The 21740-nt window shown below is 44.8% G+C and overlaps 1 protein-coding gene across 1 annotated transcript; it reads left to right on the plus strand.

The window, feature by feature from the left end:
* Nucleotides 1-6763: 6763 nt before the first annotated feature.
* LOC133612645 (zinc finger protein PLAGL2-like) lies at nt 6764-20794 on the plus strand. Its single transcript, XM_061970258.2, has 2 exons — nt 6764-6896; nt 18443-20794. The coding sequence occupies exon 2, from the start codon at nt 18831-18833 to the stop codon at nt 20100-20102; it is 1272 nt and encodes a 423-aa protein (XP_061826242.2). The 5' UTR covers nt 6764-6896; nt 18443-18830; the 3' UTR covers nt 20103-20794.
* Nucleotides 20795-21740: the final 946 nt, after the last annotated feature.

The following is a 21740-nucleotide window of genomic DNA, read 5'->3' on the forward strand; positions in this document are numbered from 1 at the left end:
TCAGCTACGGCTCCCGGTGGGGCCCTCTCGGGGGAACGGGCCTCAGTCCCGGACCCCGGCGAGGCGTCCCTTCTCCGCTCCGTAAAAGTGTCCATCTCTTTTCTTTTTTTTTCTTCTGTTGTGGCATATGCTGCAGGTGCCTGCTCGTTTTTCGTATGTGGGTAACAACATTTAACTATGTATATATATTTCCCAATTGGTTTAACTGCCACCCGCCTGAATCTATTTAAAATCTCATTTTTTTTTATTTCAACCGCCCGACCCGACCCGACCCGACCCGACCCGACCCGACCCGCGGATAAAATCTAATTTTTTTTAATTTCATCCGCCCGATCCGCGGATAATCCGCGGACTCCGCGGTTGTGCCCGCAAACCGCGCATCTCTACTACTCTTACTCTTGATTTGAATCATAGCTAACCTACTTACAGTTTAACAGGACAAACCTTGTCAAATGATGTGAAATCATGTGGTAATCACAAAGATCATTATCAAGGCTTAGGTCAGGCTGATTATGGAAATAAATGCTAATCAAATATCAATGAAATAAGAATACATTCATATCATGAATAATAATAAATGAAAAAAAAACGTGTCCGTTTAACTGTGTTAGGTTTTTTTGTGTAGAAATTCTAAAACAAAACCCAACTATTCAAAGGTCGGCCGCGCCACAGCACTGCAACAAAACAAACCCTTTATAGCACCTTGCATGTAGCGTGTAAGAAACCTACATTCTTTGCAAATATCACTGAAATAACAATACATTCATATCATGAATAATAATAAATGAAAACAAATGTGTCCGTTAAACTGTGTTATAAATGTTTTTTTTGTGTAGAAATTCTAAAAAAAAAACGTAACTATTTCCTAAATGATCAACAGAGTAACTACCTACTGATTGTGCTAACTGCTTATGTTGGTTAGCGTGTCACCAATACAATCTTTGTTATACATCATGTCTTTAATGTGAGTGTGACATCATTATTCTTGCTAATCAAACATTAAAGGGGTCACCTTATGATTTTTCTTCTACATTTAAAATGCTTCCTTGTGGTCCACCGGCCCAACTTTTCCACTACAGGCGGGCCTGGGACCCCCGATGAATTACTACTCTTTAGAGATGCGCGGATAGGCAATTATTTCATCCGCAACCGCATCAGAAAGTCGTCAACCATCCGCCATCCACCCGATCTAACATTTGATCAGAACCGCACCCGCCCGTTGTTATATATCTAATATAGACGATGCAAGGCATTAGTGAGGTTATAAAGCTTTTGCCTGTTAAAGAAAGGAGACTGATCCAATGCAGCACAGACATTCGCGTGCCACGCTGTCACGACCCAGACGCACACCAGTGCGCAATCATATGGGAGCCGCGCTGAGCGCACCTCCAAGCGCGTCTCGCTGCCGGCGACGGCCGGGTATGGGCCCGACGCTCCAGCGCCATCCATTTTCAGGGCTAGTTGATTCGGCAGGTGGGTTGTTACACACTCCTTAGCGGGTTCCAACTTCCATGGCCACCGTCCTGCTGTCTATATCAACCAGGGTGAGCCCCACCCCTTTTGTGAGCGCACTGCGCGCGGAGTGACCCCTGTTACGCACCCCCGGCAACAGGGGTGGCGGGCAGGTAAGCTGCGCGGGCGGAGCGCGCGGAGTGACCCCTGTTACGAGCCCCCGGCCACGGGGGTGGCGGGCAGGTAAGCTGCTTACCTGCTGCGCGTGACGCCGGCCGCGGCGAAGGCGGACGAGGCAGGGTGTCGGTGCGGTGGGCGCGGTGGTGACCCTGGACGTGCGTCGGGCCCTTCTCGCGGATCGCCTCAGCTACGGCTCCCGGTGGGGCCCTCTCGGGGGAAGGGGCCTCGGTCCCGGACCCCGGCGAGGCGTCCCTTCTCCGCTCCGTAAAAGTGTCCATCTCTTTCTTTCTTTTTTCTTCTGTTGTGGCATATGCAGCAGGTGCCTGCTCGATTTTCGTATGTGGGTAACAACATTTAACTATGTATATATATTTCCAAATTGGTTTAACTGCCACCCGCCTGAATCTATTTAAAATCTCTTTTTTTTTTTATTTCAACCGCCTGACCCGACCCGACCCGACCCGACCCGACCCGACCCGACCCGCGGATAAAATCTAATTTTTTTTTATTTCAACCGCCCGACCCGACCCGACCCGACCCGACCCGCGGATAAAATCTAATTTTTTTAAATTTCATCCGCCCGATCCGCGGATAATCCGCGGACTCCGCGGTTGTGCCCGCAAACCGCGCATCTCTACTACTCTTACTCTTGATTTGAATCATAGCTAACCTACTTACAGTTTAACAGGACAAACCTTGTGAAATGATGTGAAATCATGTGGTAATCACAAAGATCATTATCAAGGCTTAGGTCAGGCTGATTATGGAAATAAATGCTAATCGAATATCAATGAAATAAGAATACATTCATATCATGAATAATAATAAATGAAAAAAAAATGTGTCCGTTTAACTGTGTTATGTTTTTTTGTGTAGAAATTCTAAAACAAAACCCAACTATTCAAAGGTCGGCCGCGCCATAGCACTGCAACAAAACAAACCTTTTATAGCACCTTGCATCTAGCGTGAAAGAAACCTACATTCTTTGCAAATATCACTGAAATAACAATACATTCATATCATGAATAATGATAATTGAAAACAAATGTGTCCGTTTAACTGTGTTATAAATGTTTTTTTGTATAGAAATTCTAAAAAAAACAACTATTTCCCAAATTATCAACAGAGTAACTACCTACTGATTGTGCTAACTGCTTATGTTGGTTAGCGTGTCACCAATACAATCTTTGTTATACATCATGTCTTTAATGTGAGTGTGACATCATTATTCTTGCTAATCAAACATTAAAGGGGTCACCTTATGATTTTTCTTCTACATTTAAAATGCTTCCTTGTGGTCCACCGGCCCAACTTTTCCACTACAGGCGGGCCTGGGACCCCCGATGAATTACTACTCTTTAGAGATGCGCGGATAGGCAATTATTTCATCCGCAATCGCATCAGAAAGTCGTCAACCATCCGCCATCCACCCGATCTAACATTTGATCAGAACCGCACCCGCCCGTTGTTATATATCTAATATAGACGATGCAAGGCATTAGTGAGGTTATAAAGCTTTTGCCTGTTAAAGAAAGGAGACTGATCCAATGCAGCACAGACATTCGCGTGCCACGCTGTCACGACCCAGACGCACACCAGTGCGCAATCATATGGGAGCTGCGCTGAGCGCACCTCCAAGCGCGTCTCGCTGCCGGCGACGGCCGGGTATGGGCCCGGCGCTCCAGCGCCATCCATTTTCAGGGCTAGTTGATTCGGCAGGTGGGTTGTTACACACTCCTTAGCGGGTTCCGACTTCCATGGCCACCGTCCTGCTGTCTATATCAACCAGGGTGAGCCCCACCCCTTTCGTGAGCGCACTGCGCGCGGAGTGACCCCTGTTACGAGCCCCCGGCCACGGGGGTGGCGGGCAGGTAAGCTGCTTACCTGCTGCGCGTGACGCCGGCCGCGGCGAAGGCGGACGAGGCGGGGTGTCGGTGCGGTGGGCGCGGTGGTGACCCTGGACGTGCGTCGGGCCCTTCTCGCGGATCGCCTCAGCTACGGCTCCCGGTGGGGCCCTCTCGGGGGAAGGGGCCTCGGTCCCGGACCCCGGCGAGGCGTCCCTTCTCCGCTCCGTAAAAGTGTCCATCTCTTTTTTTTTTTTTCTTCTGTTGTGGCATATGCTGCAGGTGCCTGCTCGTTTTTCATATGTGGGTAACAACATTTAACTATGTATATATATTTACCAATTGGTTTAACTGCCACCCGCCTGAATCTATTTAAAATCTAATTTTTTTTATTTCAACCGCCCGACCCGACCCGCGGATAAAATCTAATTTTTTTTAAATTTCATCCGCCCGATCCGCGGATAATCCGCGGACTCCGCGGTTGTGCCCGCAAACCGCGCATCTCTAATACCAAGTATAGGAGCGTATCTAGTCGATACTACTATGATTACATCGATATTTTTTAGCATCACAAAATCTTTTTTCCTTTTTTTAATTCATATTATGTTTATAAAGTCAGTAAATATGTCCCTGGACACATGAGGACCAATGAATGTATGATCCTGTATCTACTTGGCAGGGCCGGCCCGTGGCATAGGCCGTATAGGCAAATGCTAAGGGCGCCGTCCATCAGGGGGCGCCACGCCAGTGCCACAAATGTTGAAGAAAAAAAAAAAAAAGTTGGTACTATTACTTCTAAATACAAAAAATAATCCCACGTTAATTAAAATGCAAATTAAAGCCTATTTAATAGAAATATTATTTGTTACAACATTACGCCCCCCCCCCTTCCCCCCGCACGGTGCGCCCCCCCCCCCTCCCTTCCCGTATCATGACTCTTTTTGGACGTCACCACATCAAAAAATCAACACAAGATGTCAAAATGGCCAAAACTGTCAGGTGCCCAGGGAAGAAAAAAGAGAAAAGAAGAGGAGGAGAAACGAGAAAAAGACAGAGGTAGCAGGTAGGTAACGTTAGCCTACATGAAATTATTTGTCTGTTACAGAATGTGATAGTAACCTGGCTTTTTAGCATTAAGCTAATGTTACATGATTCGGCAATTGCTAATCAATAAATAGCTAGTTCTGTTTTAACGTCGGGTTAATATTGTGGAGGGGGCTAAATTGTTATGGAAAATAATCATGTAACGTTAGGTAATTACAGTACTCCCACCTTACATTCCTCAGGGACATTTGTATTAGATCTTTTAAGCAGGTGTTTTTTGTTTACATTGTTATTGCCTTCTGGTTAGCTAATGTTTGCCCTGCAGGTAATAGTCACTTTTCCACCCCTTTATATACAGGTATTAGGTATAGTTGTAAGCAGAGGTGGGTAGAGTAGCCAGAAATTGTACTCAAGTAAGAGTACTGTTACTTTAGAGATTTATTACTCAAGTAAAAGTAAGGAGTAGTCACCCAAATATTTACTTGAGTAAAAGTAAAAAGTATGTTGTGAAAAAACTACTCAAGTACTGAGTAACTGATGAGTAACATACACACACACACACACACACACATATATATATATATATATATATATATATATATATATATATATATATATATATATATATATATATATATATATATATATATATATATATATATATATATATACATACATATACATTGATATATATATATTTTTTTCCCCCAAGATGGCGGCGCGCATAGACGCAGCGGCTTACGGCTCTCCATTTCAGTGCTCTTTCTTCCTTCTTTTCTTCATGTTTTTTTTCCTTTTGTGCACCACCTGTACTTTTTTTCTTTCTTTAATTTTCCTCAATCTCGTTACCTTGCGTAATGACAATAAAGCTGATTCTGATTCTGATATACAGTATATAATTTATATGTATTTATTTTGCTGTTTTTGTTTACATGTTAAAGATGTTTTAATGAATATACATGCATGTTTAACACATATAGATTCCTTTCTTTCATGAAGACAAGAATATAAGTTGGTGTATTACCTGATTCTGATGACTTGCATTGATTGTAATCAGACAGTAGTGATGATAACGTCCACGTTTTCAAATGGAGGAGAAGAAAAGTTCCTCCTTTCTGTCTAATACCACATGAAAGTGGTTGGTTTTTGGCATCTTATTTGTCCAGCTTCCATATTTGTTTTTATACACTTTACAAGAAATATATTGGCGTCAAACTCCGTAGCTTGCTAGCTTGTTTGCGCTGGCTTTCGGAGACTCTTGTTTTGAAAGCGCAGGCGCGATGGAGCGGCACTTTTATTGTGAAGACAGGAACTGTGCAGTCAGTCTTTAGGCTTTTGACGGGTTGTACGGTTGAAATAAAAAATGGTCTTTTTTCCTTCACACTTTTGATTGATTGATTGGAACTTTTATTAGTAGATTGCACAGTACAGTACATATTCCGTACAATTGACCACTAAATGGTAACACCCCAATAAGTTTTTCAACTTGTTTAAGTCAGGTCATGTGACCGCCTGGCTCTGTTTGATTGGTCCAACGTCACCAGTGACTGCATCTGATTGGTGGAACGGAGTGAACGTCACCAGTGACTGTATTTGTTGAAACGCAGGCACTATGAAGGTCTGTCTGACAGACCAAAACAAACAAAGCGTGCATTAACAGATGGATAAAAATTAGTAGCGAGTAGCGAGCTGAATGTAGATAAAAGTAGCGGAGTAAAAGTAGCGTTTCTTCTCTATAAATATACTCAAGTAAAAGTAAAAGTATGTTGCATTAAAACTACTCTTAGAAGTACAATGTATCCCAAAAGTTACTCAAGTAGATGTAACGGAGTAAATGTAGCGCGTTACTACCCACCTCTGTTGGTATCACATCCATACCTAAATGTGTGGTATCATCCAAAACTAATGTCAAGTATCAAAGAAGAGAAGAATAAGTGATTATTACATTTGAACAGAAGTGTAGATAGAACATGTTAAAAGAGAAAATAAGCAGTAAATGAACAAGTAGATGAATAATCCATTTTTACAGTTTGTCCCTCATAATGTGTACAAAATAATAGGTGTATAAATGACACAATATGTTACTGCATACGTCAGCAGACTTTTTTTTTTGCAACATTTTAGCGAACGAATGCACAGATTGAAGGTGTGATGGAGGCGAGAGTGTAAAAGTGTAGTCGTCACGCTCCCCACTGGCGGTGCAGGCGCGGAGGCCGTGCTGTGACGTCACGCTCCCAGAATGCCCGGCTTGTAGCGCGGCGCCAGCAGCTCAGGCCCAGACTCTCATAAACATCGTTTAAAAAGCTTCATCTGGACAAAATGTCCACGTGGAGGGCGAGTGGAGAGCGGAGGACGACGTCGGCGGTGCGGCAGGCGGTAAGAAAGCTCCCGCTCGTCACGTGTCGACGCCGGCGGGACTTTTTTTTTTTGTAGCCAGTTTTGCTAAAGTAATGAGAAGAGTTAGCCGCGCAGCCGCACAAACTCCCACACAACTTTAGTCAATCCTGCATCTATTTGTGTTTCCTTCACCATCACAACGTCTGTCCTCCATCGGCACTCGCGATAATCGTGGTGTTGTGTGAAAACCGATGCGATGGATTTGAGATGACCGGGCGAGCAAAACTCCGATCCGCCTGCCGAATTCCACCTCTGCGAGTCGGGCTAGCAGACACACTTCGCCCCGGTCCTCACCTTGGTCCTCACGGTCGTTACAACTTCGGACTTCCACTTCAGTTACGCACTCGCCCGCTTTTAACGATGTCTCTTTATTTCAAGCACACCACCCAAAAATGTTTACATCTTGTTTGAAACACTAAAAGTGCTTTTAATGGAGGAAAGTTGGGTCATGCCGTCGTCGTGACGCGAGGCCCCACAAGATGGCGCTGTCTTCTCGGTCATCATCACTTTATTGCAGGCCCGGCCCTAACCAATCTGGCGCCCTAGGCAAGATTTTAGGTGGCGCCCCCCCACATCGGCAGTGAAGTGTATATACCAGAGGTGGGACCAAGTCATTGTTTTGCAAGTCACAAGTAAGTCTCAAGTCTTTGCCCTCAAGTCTCGAGTCAAGACAGGCAAGCCCCGAGTCAAGTCCAAAGTCAAGACTGGAAAGTCTCAAGTCAAGTCCTAAGTCCTGCATTTTGAGTTTCGAGTCCTTTCAAGTCCTTTTAACCACAGACTAATATATTAACACAGATTGTGTATGCTTTTCAAACGCTGTATTTATTTATTAAAACAAGTGCATTTTAAATTGCAGGAAAGAAAATTGTGCTGACATTGCACTTCATAATAGCACTATTAACCAGTCATTTTAAACATTAACTCATTCCTTTACAGAACAAACACATTGAAAAATAAAGTGCAAATGTACTTATTGGTACAAAAGTGTTAACATTGAAAAAACATGACATATACTTGAACATAACAAGTATAGGGCCCTATGCTGCATTGCATTTGCAAAAGACCAAATTAGCCAAGAGTCTGTCAGTCATTTGTGCACGATGGGGGCGTAGTATGATGCCACCATGGCTGAAAACTCGCTCCACTGGAGCACTGGAGGCAGGCACTGCCAAGACTCTCATGGCCACTCGGAACAGTGAAGGAAGAGTCTTCATGTTCAATGCCCAGAACAAAAGGGGGGAGAGAGTTGTTTTGAGTTGGTGCACTACTTGTAAGTGTATCTTGTGTTTTTTATGTTGATTTAATTAAAAAAAGAGAAGAAAAAAAAAAGATTTCTTGTGCGGCCCGATACCAATCGATCCACGGACCAGTACCGGGCCGCGGCCCGGTGGTTGGGGACCACTGAGGTAAACAACCAACAACAGTATGTCAGAAAGCTAGCTAAAACGGTACACATATTCATAATATAGTATACATTTTAACTGACCTTTATTTGACTATTTTTGTCTTTTTTTAGGTGGCTAAAATACGCGGTGCTGCTGACCGCCGTCTAACGTTACGTGTGATATATTGACTAACGTAACCCTGCTTGAAAAAAATCACTGAACAAAAAGTATGAATAAGGTAGTGAACTGCAACAGATTCCCGTGTTTGCAATAACGTTATAACGTTAGCAGTGAGTTTACAGCCTCACTGATTTAACTACACAGCAAATAAAAGTCACGTTACTTAGCCAATAAACGTTATCTTACATTCAAAACTTACCGTTCTTTGTGCAACTTCAAATGCCGGACGAAGTTAGAAGTTGTTGCCTCTCCATCAGTCATTTTGGAACCGCATGTGTTGCATACTGCAAACCGTTTTGTGTTGACCACCTCGTAATTTTTATACCCAAACAAAATTATTTTAGGTATCATTTTTTGTTCACTGGCGTGTGGTTTGGACATGTCTTCTTCGTTGGTTGTCCTGCAATTTGATTGGATGAATGCTGTGTGATGAAAACAAAGTAGATCTAATTTGATTGGCTGTTGTACTGAGAGCACACCAGCTGACACACGCAACGCTGATAGACAAGTACACAATGAAAAATACGGAGCGCTCCCGAATAACTTTTTCATCTTTGGGTTTTGGGGAAAGTAGCAAGTCATGTCAAGTCAAAAGGCTCAAGTGGCTATACCGAGGATGTCGTTGTGGCTTGTGCAGCCCTTTGAGACACTTGTGATTTAGGGCTATATAAATAAACATTGATTGATTGATTGATTGATTGAAGTCCAAGTGAAGTCACAAGTCATTGATGTTAAAGTCTAAGTCGAGTTGCAAGTCTTTTTACATTTTGTCAAGTCGAGTCTAAAGTCATCAAATTCATGACTCGAGTCTGACTCGAGTCCAAGTCATGTGACTCGAGTCCACACCTCTGGTATATACTCACAAGAAACCGAATAGCTTTGTCTTTGACCTTTTTTTTTTTTTACTTACAACTATACCTAATATATAAAGGGGTGGAAAAGTGACTATTACCTGCAGGGCAAACATTAGCTAACCAGAAGGCAATAACAATGTAAACAAAAAACAGCTGCTTAAAAGATCTAATACAAATGTCCCTGAAAAATGTAAGGTGGGAGTACTGTAATTACCTAACATTACATTATTATTTTCCATAACAATTTAGCCCCCTCCACAATATTAACCCGACGTTAAAACAGAACTAGCTATTTATTGATTAGCAATTGCCGAATCATGTGACATTAGCTTAATGCTAAAAAGCCAGGTTACTATCACATTCTGTAACAGACAAATAATTTCATGTTCGGCTCACCTACCTGCTATCTGTCTTTTCTCGTTTCTCCTCCTCTTCTTTTCTCTTTTTTCTTCCCTGGGCACCTGACAGTTTTGGCCGTTTTGACATCTTGTGTTGATTTTTTGATGTGGTGACGTCCAAAAAGAGTCATGATACGGGAAGGGAGGGGGCGCACCGTGCGGGGGGAGAGAGGGGGGGGCGTAATGTTGTAACAAATAATATTTCTATTAAATAGGCTTTACTTTGCATTTTAATTAACGTGGGATTATTTTTTGTATTTAAAAATAATAGTACCAACTTTTTTTTCCTTTTTTTTTTCTCCAACATTTGTGGCACTGGCGTGGCGCCCCCTGATGGACGGCGCCCTTAGCATTTGCCTATACGGCCTATGCCACGGGCCGGCCCTGTTTTATTGTGTGGCGTTTAGTCAAAATGAGCTAAATTACTGCAACTGCACTCCATTATTATTCTTTTAGAACCATGACTCTCAGGTGCAGAGAAATAAAAAGTAAACATTGCCCTGTTTGTGATGAGACTGGCGGTAAACAAAGCAGCATTATTTTGTTGACTCGTCCAGTTAGAGACCAGGGGTCGTATTTATCAAGCGTCTTAGAATTACTCCTAAGAAGTCTGCTAAGAGTTGACTTATGAGTAAAGAAATTCTTAGCTGAAAGCTGCACTTAAAAGTTAGTTATCAAGCGTCTTACTCACACTTTCAGCGAAGTGTAGGACTGAATCTTAAGTGTCACACTCAGAGCTGAATTACGACATTACTATGTGCCCAGTGTTTCCCACACATTCATTTATTTGTGGCGGCCCGCCACGAAAGAATTACGTCCGCCACAAATGGATTTTTCGGCTTTTGACTCGCTCGACCGCTCATAAAAGTAATGGGACTGTCTGTGAATGTTGCTTGTAGTTACACCTCCGGTGCAGTAGGTGGCAGTAGCCTACTTTGCATTGTAACTCCGCCAATAGCACTTAATTCACCTGGTGGGCCAGAAGAAGAAGAAGAAGAGGAAGACGGACGGACGAATCAAAATACTCGCATGCTACTTTTCATAATGATGGCGCTTCCTACGTTTCTACCTCAAACGTCCAAAAGCTGCTGAAAGCCTTGATCCAGGATGCCATGGGGAAAACAACTTAAATGGTGCCTTTTGGCGATAGTTAGCAGCTTGGTGGCTCATAGCCGGCTAGCTAACGCTTGCTAGCGTGGTAGCATTGCTTCATTTGTACAGGTGTTATAGGTAGATAGGTTATAGCTGCATCGCTCGCGGCTCGTCATATATTTAACGTTAATCTGCGATTTCACCGAGCGTTTCACTGACGGTGAGCAGCCTGACGCTGCTTCATTAACACCGCCGCTGTTTGACTCAGTCACCTGTTTTCATACCGACGAGCTAACGTGTCCAGGTTATAACCCTGTTGTCAATAAACACACATGGACTGAAGCTAAATTGTCCACTGCAGCATGTGAATGCAATGAAAAGAATAAAATCTGAGCCAATCAGCTGTTAAAATGTTGTCCAGGTTAATGTTTTGGCCATTAAAGGCCCTTCATTTCAAGATTTCAACTGTGATCGGGCTTTAAACAGGTGGCTGACCTGTTCAGATGGGTGTAACTGCTACTGGTCAAATAATGTGAAATAGCATTTAATTTTACATGTATGCAATGCCATTTAAATGTAATTATAGATAATAATAATAATAATAATAAATACTGTGTAGTGTTATAAATAGTCAACGGGAAGAATTTTAGTAAGATATAAGCCATGAGCACTACACAGCCAGAAAAAAACCTAGGCAGGACAAGTAAAAATATTGGGGCAAGTAGATTTGAGAAGTCGGGCAAGTAGAAAAAAACCTTAACGTTGAACCCTGCATGTGTTGAGCTGCTGCCGCTTAAGGTTAGACGGCACTGTACATAGAGCGCTTCTGCTCGTTAGTAATAAATTCTAATGTTAGATGTTCACTCCTTCACACAGATGAGTATAGAAAAATATTTTCAACGGCCGAAAAGGGCTCGACTTGGAGAGGAGGTAGGCCTACAGTCCGGACCACAGGTGCGACCAGTTCAGCAGCAGCAGGAAGAGGAGGAGGAGGAGGAGGTTGACTGACTGTGGCAGGACACCTCTGCCTCTGTTTCACTTCATGTTGCTGGTAAATAATATGGTTGTAGTAGTAGGCTAAAGTTAAATTATTTAGTATTTACTAATTAAAGGGGCAGAGCTTTAAGAGACATTTTAGCTTTTATATTTTATAAGGTATATTTTTTGTAAGAACCACAATTAATAAATATATTTCAGTGAATCACTAATTGTTCAAATCTGTATATAAATATGTACATAAAATGTTGTAATTATATTGCAACTCCGCGTTCTTCTTGGTCATCGCCGCTGCCGCCGCCACCCCCCGCCCCTCGACCACACCACCACAAATAGATGCCTGTCCTGTGGGAAACACTGGTGCCGTAAACGGAATTTTAGGTGACGTCATTTCTGTGTCCATAGAAATGACCAATCACGGAAGGGAATCCCTTGTCTAAGAATAAAGCAATATTTTAGAAATATGTAAGTGGACAATGGGAGTGTATATTTTGACAATAAACCACAAAATAATACAAAACAAACAAACAATATTGGCAATGAATCAAAAATAAACGTTTTCTTTTCTTTCCAATTCATTTTCCCAGTGGCGAGATATCGAAGCATTGTGATGACCTTTTAGTTCTGCTGTGAAAGCTCTGCTGCGTGATGTTGCTGATGAGATGACGCCCCTTATTATTAAATCTGTGACAAAAATAATACCCGCTCTGTCTAAACCAGGGGTCGGCAACCCGCGGCTCCGGAGCCGCATGCGGCTCTTTGATCACTCTGCAGCTTACTTGCTGAACCCCCCAATTTTCCCGTGAGACTTCCGGATTTCAGTGCCTCTCGCAGAAAACTCCCGGGATATATATTAACCGATTATCACCCTTACAACTATAATAAGGGCGTGCCATGATGGTACAACATTTGGCGCCCTCTATAATCTGTATTAACAGCGTGCCAGCCCAACACTTGTTATACAATATACATCTTCTGCTTGCACACGTACGTGACAGCAAGGCATACTTGTTCAACAGCCACACAGGTTACACTGACGGTGACCATATAAAACAACTTTAACACTCTTACTAATAATGCGCCACACTTTGAACCAAAACCAAACAAGAATGACAAACACATTTCGGGAGAACATCTGCACCTTAACACAACATAAACACAACAGAACAAACACCCAGAATCCCATGCAGCCCTGACTCTTCCGGGCTACATTATACACCCCCCCCCCCCCCCCCCCCTGAATATATGCAAACAAAACTGTGTTTAGATAATTGATACTTCCATAAATAAATCTTAAGGAATATAACATAACTTGGCTTCTGAGAGCTTCAAAATGTAATGAATAAAATGCTAAAGTTGTTGATAAACAAGCAATTATTTTAATAATTAAATATTGTCATTTTAAATGAATTATTATGATCATTTAAAATTAATGATTTCAAATATGTTTATTTTAATGTATAATTCTATGGCTGGATGTAATAAGGAGTCAGAAAAAATACATATCGGGAGATTTTCCGGAGAATATTTGTCCCGGGAGGTTTTCGGGAGAGGCGCTGAATTTCGGGAGTCTCCCGGAAAATTCGGGAGGGTTGGCAAGTATGAGTATGACTCAAATATTGCAATTATAATATAATCAAAACAATTGTCAAAATGACATCGTAATAGCAGAATTAAAGGTAACACAACTACAAACTTAACCAATGTGAACATGGTAGATTTAAGCATAAAATAAAATAGAACAAACAACAAATGTAGAAACACACATTTTTACAATGGAGTTCAGGGTGCACTACGTGCCGTAAAAAAATTGCGAGCGCTGCACGGAATTCTAACTACCGTATTTTCCGCACTATAAGGCGCACCGAATTATTAGCCGCACCTTCAATGAATTACATATTTCATAACTTTGTCCACCAATAAGCCGCCCCGGATTATAAGCCGCGCCTACGCTGCGCTAAAGGGAATGTCAAAAAAACAGTCAGATAGTTCAGTCAAACTTTAATAATATATTGAAAACCAGCGTTCTAACAACTCTGTCCCAAAATGTACGCAAATGTGCAATCACAAACATAGTAAAATTCAAAATGGTGTAGAGCAATAGCAACATAATGTTGCTCGAACGTTAATGTCACAACACACAAAATAAACATAGCGCTCACCTTCTGAAGTTATTCTTCATTCGTAAATCCTTCGAATTCTTCGTCTTCGGTGTCCGAATTGAAAAGTTGCGCAAGCGTGGGATCCAAAAATGGCCGGCTCCGTCTCGTCGAAGTCATCGGATTCAGTGTCGCTGTTGTTGTGCAGCAGTTCTGTGAATCCTGCCTTCCGGAAAGCTCGGACCACAGTTGTGACCGAAATATCTGCCCAGGCATTTACGATCCACTGGCAAATGTTGGCGTATGTCGTCCGGCGCTGTCTGCCCGTCTTAGTGAAGGTGTGTTCGCCTTCGGAGCTGTGTGAAAAAAGCCACCCGGCCTCTTCGCGTAAACTTCCCTTAACCACTCGCTCATCTTTTCTTCATCCATCCATCCCTTCGAGTTAGCTTTTATGATGACGCCGGCTGGAAAGGTCTCTTTTGGCAAGGTCTTCCTTTTGAATATCACCATGGGTGGAAGTTAGCATGGCAAGCTAGAACCACAGTGAAGGATGACTTCTCATTCCCTGTGGTGAGAATATTCACCGTACGTGCTCCCGTTCCACAGTGCGGTTCACAGGAATATCAGTTGCTGTGAAATACGGTAGTAATCCGTGTGCGGATGGAGAGATTGCGTCTTTTTATGAACCGGATCCTTGTCGCTTAGTAGGAGCCATTTTGTGGTCTTTACAGATGTAAACAGGAAATGAAACGTACGGTGATATCCGCGCGTTTTTTCTTCTTCTTCCGGGGGCGGGTGGTTGCTTACAGTAGAAGAAGAAGCGCTTCCTGTTCTATGGGGGCGGGTGCTTTCCTTGGCGGTTGCTTGCGTAGAAGAAGAAGCGCTTCCTGTTCTACCGGGAAAAAAGATGGCGGCTGTTTACCGAAGTTGCGAGATCGAAACTTTATGAAAATGAATCGTAATAAAGCGCACCGGGTTATAAGGCGCACTGTCAGCTTTTGAGAAAAATTGTGGTTTTTAGGTGCGCCTTATAGTGCGGAAAATACGGTACAAAGATGATGGTTATATTGAAGTCTTTGCATCTTACAGTTTCATTTTTTTAATCTATTGAGTGGATAATTTACAATCAAAGAAGATATTGTGCATCACTACAGCATTAGTGTGCTGCCAGCCACAACAAGAAACTGCTGAGTAATTAATAATACAGTCTAAACGTCACAAAATGCCACCATTTCAGACGGCACTGATATGGCGGTGGCGTTCCTTATCCTAGCGCTAAATATACGCAGGGCTTCTATTTTTGCCGGTCACTGCCACACGGCTGTTCAGATTAGCTCAAATGTGCTTGTGATGGACAGGAAGTCATGTACAAACAAAATAAATTATTGCTTTTACTTTCAAAATAAAATTGTTTTCAGGGCGGATCGTATTTTACACTTTGAAATAACTAATGTGTGGACGGTAGAGATGCGCGGATAGGCAATTATTTCATCCGCAACCGCATGACAAAAGTCGTCAACCATCCGCATCCACCCGAATTAACAGTTAATCAACACCGCACCCGCCCGTTGTTATATATCTAATATAGACGATGCAAGGCATTAGTGAGGTTATAAAGCTTTTGCCTGTTAAAGAAAGGAGACTGATCCAATGCAGCAATCATCTGGGAGCCGCGCTGAGCGCACCTCCAAGCGCGTGGAGGTGCGATGTCCCTCGCACCTGCGGCAGCTCCACCCGGGCTCGCGCCCGAGGCTTCAGCGCGCACCGCGACACCGGCGACGGCCGGGTATGGGCCCGACGCTCCAGCGCCATCCATTTTCAGGGCTAGTTGATTCGGCAGGTGGGTTGTTACACACTCCTTAGCGGGTTCCGACTTCCATGGCCACCGTCCTGCTGTCTATATCAACCAACACCTTTTCTGGGGTATGATGAGCGTCGGCATCGGGCGCCTTAACCCAGCGTTCGGTTCATCCCGCAGCGCCAGTTCTGCTTGCCCCACCCCTTTCGTGAGCGCACTGCGTGCGGAGTGACCCCTGTTACGTGCCCCCGGCAACGGGGGTGGCGGGCAGGTAAGCTGCGGAGTGACCCCCGTTACGAGCCCCCGGCCATGGGGGTGGCGGCAGGTAAGCTGCTTACCTGCTGCGCGTGACGCCGGCCGCGGCGAAGGCGGACGAGGCGGGGTGTCGTGCGGTGGGCGCGGTGGTGACCCTGGACGTGCGTCGGGCCCTTCTCGCGGATCGCCTCAGCTACGGCTCCCGGTGGGGCCCTCTCGGGGGAAGGGGCCTCGGTCCCGGACCCCGGCGAGGCGTCCCTTCTCCGCTCCGTAAAAGTGTCCATCTCTTTTTTTTTTTTTTCTTCTGTTGTGGCATATGCAGCAGGTGCCTGCTCGTTTTTCGTATGTGGGTAACAACATTTAACTACAGTGGGGCAAACAAGTATTTAGTCAGCCACCGATTGTGCAAGTTCTCCCACTTAAAATGATGACAGAGGTCTGTAATTTTCATCATAGGAACACTTCAACTGTGAGAGACAGAATGTGGAAAAAAAATCCAGGAATTCACATTGTAGGAATTTTAAAGAATTTATTTGTAAAATATGGTGGAAAATAAGTATTTGGTCAATAACAAAAATTAAACTCAATGCTTTGTAATATAACCTTTGTTGGCAATAACAGAGGTCAAACGATTACTATAGGTCTTTACCAGGTTTGCACACACAGTAGCTGGTATTTTGGCCCATTCCTCCATGCAGATCTTCTCGAGAGCAGTGATGTTTTGGGGCTGTCGCCGAGCAACACAGACTTTCAACTCCCTTCACAGATTTTCTATGGGGTTGAGGTCTGGAGACTGGCTAGGCCACTCCAGGACTTTCAAATGCTTCTTACGGAGCCACTCCTTCGTTGCCCGGGCGGTGTGTTTGGGATCATTGTCATGCTAGAAGACCCAGCCACGTTTCATCTTCAAAGCTCTCACTGATGGAAGGAGGTTTTGGCTCAAAATTTCACGATACATGGCCCCATTTATTCTTTCCTTAACACGCATCAGTCAACCTGTCCCCTTAGCAGAAAAACAGCCCCAAAGCATGATGTTTCCACCCCCATGCTTCACAGTAGGTATGGTGTTCTTGGGATGCAACTCAGTATTCTTCTTCCTCCAAACACGACGAGTTGAGTTTATACCAAAAAGTTCTATTTTGGTTTCATCTGACCACATGACATTCTCCCAATCCTCTGCTGTATCATCCATGTGCTCTTTGGCAAACTTCAGACGGGCCTGGACATGCACTGGCTTAAGCAGGGGGACACGTCTGGCACTGCAGGATTTGATTCCCTGTCGGCGTAGTGTGTTACTGATGGTAACCTTTGTTACTTTGGTCCCAGCTCTCTGCAGGTCATTCACCAGGTCTCCCCGTGTGGTTCTGGGATTTTTGCTCACCGTTCTCATGATCATTTTGACCCCACGGGATGAGATCTTGCGTGGAGCCCCAGATCGAGGGAGATTATCAGTGGTCTTGTATGTCTTCCATTTTCTGATAATTGCTCCCACAGTTGATTTTTTCACACCAAGCTGCTTGCCTATTGTAGATTCACTCTTCACAGTCTGGTGCAGGTCTACAATTATTTTCCTGGTGTCCTTCGACAGCTCTTTGGTCTTGGCCATAGTGGAGTTTGGAGTCTGACTGTGGACAGGTGTCTTTTATACAGATAACGAGTTCAAACAGGTGCCATTAATACAGGTAACGAGTGGAGGACAGAAGAGTTTCTTAAAGAAGAAGTTACAGGTCTGTGAGAGCCAGAGATCTTCCTTGTTTGAAGTGACCAAATACTTATTTTCCACCATGATTTACAAATAAATTCTTTAAAATTCCTACAATGTGAATTCCTGGCTTTTTTTTTCACATTCTGTCTCTCACAGTTGAAGTGTACCTACGATGAAAATTACAGACCTCTGTCATCATTTTAAGTGGGAGAACTTGCACAATCGGTGGCTGACTAAATACTTTTTTGCCCCACTGTATGTATATATATTTCCCAATTGGTTTAACTGCCACCCGCCTGAATCTATTTAAAATCTTTTTTTTTTTTTATTTCAACCGCCCAACCCGACCCGCGGATAAAATCTAATTTTTTTTTATTTCAACCGCCCGAACCGCGGATAATCCGCGGACTCCGCGGTTGTGCCCGCAAACCGCGCATCTCTAGTGGACGGACATGAAGTAAACATGTCAAAATTTAAAGAAGCATATACAGGCAAAAACCCGGGCAACCTTATGGGGTCCTGCGGAATGCAAAAAAACCCGACTTTTGTCTTACTGTCTCTCATAATGATTGTGAACGATCGGCAAAATTAAAAAAAAAATTACAGTTTCCTTTTAAGGTACGGCGGCTTTTATTTTGCCGTGGCGGGGCGCCACAATCAATTATATGTTGGGGAAACCCTGTAATCAAGGCGGAATTTTCCTATTGTCTGACCCCGGCATGTCATTTGCTTATGATGCTATGTTTTTTGTTTCATGTTTCAGATCCTTTTAGGATGTTGAGCTTCCTCCCCAATTCCACCGTGACGGGAGTGCCGTGCTGCTGAACACTAGAGGACCGAGACAGAAAAACGCGAGATACAAACGCCCTCATAACTGCAGCCCTCTTGGGGTTGCTATGGCAGGTGCTGTCGCCGAAACCAAACGCTGGACACGGGCCTGTCCCACCAAGGCAGGACAGACCACACGTCGTTGCCGCAAGGGACCGTCAAGCAGTGGACAAGCTGCACTTAGTGTCATCGCGAGCACACTGAGAAAACTAAAAGAGCCCTAAGGCGCAGAGCTGAAGCTGATGTAGAATCCTCATGAGTGTTGCTTGTGTCGCCTCCTACTCAGCTCCTTTCTCTCGCACCAGCACCACCCCCGTGGGACCATGTTCCACCAGCAGGACCAGCTGAAGGGTCCGCTGCAGGACACCATCGTCTTCCACTGCCAGGAGTGCGGGAAGCAATACAACACCCAGCTGGGTTACAGGCGGCACCTGGTGGAAGCTCACACCAACGCCGGCACCGGCCCGACCTGCTCGGACGGCACGCCGTCCCTGCTGGAGCACCTGGGCGGCGGCCACACTGACAGACCGCCCCCGGCAGAGGGCAACAACAACACCGTCGTGTCTGTGAGAGAGAGGAAATATTCCTGCGAGCGATGCGACCGGCGCTTTTACACCCGCAAGGACGTACGCCGCCACGCTGTGGTGCACACGGGACGCCGCGACTTCCTGTGTCCCCGCTGTGCGCAGCGCTTTGGCCGCAGAGACCACTTGACCCGTCACTTGAAGAAGAGCCACGCGCATGACACGGGATTGATACCACTGGTTACGCCCAGCACTCCTGTGGCGACGTCCACCGCAACCACGCCGTGTCCCGCAAAGGAGGCCAGCCCTCTATCCTCCGACAGAGGCTCCTCCTCCTCCAAGGAACCGGTGGAGACCTTCGCCCGGGAAATGTTCAACTCCTACCCCATTGCTAACCCTGTCCCCGGGATGAGTCACCCGCACGGCCTCATGCAGGTCTCGCTGTCCTCCAGCATGGGTCGCCACATGCCTCCTCCATCGACTCACAACCACCACCACCACCTGCAGCCCCTGGCGGCGCCGCAGCAGCAGTCGTACGGCAACATGTCTCGGTACCAACAAGGATCTACCTCGTATCCCCGCACGGACGTGGACAGTTTCCTGCTGGATCTGCAGAGCGCCCCTCCTCCCCATCTCAACTCTTCTACCTCTACGTCCACCTCCCCTCAGAGGGAGATGCTCGGCGAAGGGATGGGCGTTGGCGGTGACCCTCACCTGCTCCCCAGGAATCCCGCCATCTCCCCGGCTGAGCTCTCCTGCACCACTAACATGGAACTGGGCCCACTGTTGGGCTTTCTGCCTTTCAGCCTGCCGCCTTACAGCTCTCATGTGGGGATGGGAGGGTTAATGATGGGTTATCCTCCTGCCACCACCGCCGCCTCCTCCCCAACTTCCTCCACTGGGTTGTCCTCCCAGTCTTCAGGGCCTTTTACCTTCTTCCAGCCTCCTCAGGCTCACGTGCCCCAGGGCCCTGTGGCCCACAACCACAGCCAGCTACCTCAGGCATACAGCACTTCTGCTGTTAGCACTTCTAGCTCCTTACCTCATTACTACCAGGCCTTTCAGCAATAAGCAGTTCTGTTGACCGCGATTAGCCTTCTTCACACCTTTTTTTTTGAATGGCATCTTTATGACGTATACATCAAGTATGTAACTTGGAACACAACAAATCACCTCATCAGTATTACCTCGTTATTTAAAAAAAAAACAAATAGCTTGAATGCACAACTTTGTCTCACTATAACCAACAGAGTCATTTTTTAAAAACGTATAATTAACGGTTCATGCACTTGACACAGTTATCACATGTGATGGTTTGATAACCGGAAGAATACTTGTACCATTAGTTACTGGGTAAAAGAACTCCAGACCAAGCACTGAGTTCCAAGGAGCCACGCTAACATGGTGACACACTTATCTCTATTTACAAATGCACTTAAGTAAATTTTTTAGCATGACATACCTTTTTTTAGCGGCTTAAAGGCGAGCCAGTCTTGTAAACCAGTGGTCCCTAACCTTTTATGCAACACGGACCGGTTTAATGTCGGCAGTATTTTCATGGACCGGCTTTACAGATAAATACAGCAAGAATAACGGGCATGAAAAATACAACTTACCGTATTTTCCGCACCATAAGGCGCCCTGGGTTATAAGCCGCGCCTTCAATGAACGGCATATTTCAAAACTTTGTCCACCTATAAGCCGCCCCGTGTTGTAAGCCGCATCTAACTGCGCTAAAGGAATGTCAAAAAAACAGTCAGATAGGTCAGTCAAACTTTAATAATATATTAAAACCAGCGTGATGTGGGCGCGCATGGAATCGTATATCAACATGGACAGAGCTGCGTGAAAAAAGCCACCCGGCCTCTTCGCGTAAACTTAAACTTACCTTAACCACTCGCTCATCTTTTCTTCATCCATCCCTTCGAGTTAGCTTTTATGATGACGCCGGCTGGAAAGGTCTCTTTTGGCAAGGTCTTCCTTTTGAATATCACCATGGGTGGAAGTTTCTGGCCATTAGCATGGCAAGCTAGAACCACAGTGAAGGATGACTTCTCATTCCCTGTGGTGCGAATATTCACCGTACGTGCTCCCGTTGTATCCACAGTGCGGTTCACAGGAATATCAGTTGCTGTGAAATAGTAATCCGTGTGCGGATGGAGAGATTGCGTCTTTTCATGAACCGGATACCTGTCGCTTAGTAGGAGCCATTTTGTGGTCTTTACAGATGTAAACACACAAAGGAAATGAAACGTACGGTGATATCCGCGCCCTTTTTCTTCTTCTACGCGGGCGGGTGGTTGCTTACAGTAGAAGAAGAAGCGCTTCCTGTTCTATGGGGGCGGGTGCTTACCTTGGCGGTTGCTTGCGTAGAAGAAGAAGCGCTTCCTGTTCTACCGGGAAAAAAGATGGCGGCTGTTTACCGTAGTTGCGAGACCGAAACTTTATGAAAATGAATCTTAATATTAATCCATATATAAAGCGCACCAGGTTATAAGCCGCACTGTCAGCTTTTGAGTAAATTTGTGGTTTTTTGGTGCGGCTAATAGTGCGGAAAATACGGTATGTTAACGTAACATATTATGGTAAGAGTCATTCAAATAACTATAACATATAGAACATGCTATACGTTTACCAAACAATCTGTCACTCCTAATCGCTAAATCCCATGAAATCTTATACGTCTAGTCTCTTATGTGAATGAGATCA

Source organism: Nerophis lumbriciformis, linkage group LG01, assembly GCF_033978685.3.
Source record: "Nerophis lumbriciformis linkage group LG01, RoL_Nlum_v2.1, whole genome shotgun sequence".
Lineage (NCBI taxonomy): Eukaryota > Metazoa > Chordata > Actinopteri > Syngnathiformes > Syngnathidae > Nerophis > Nerophis lumbriciformis.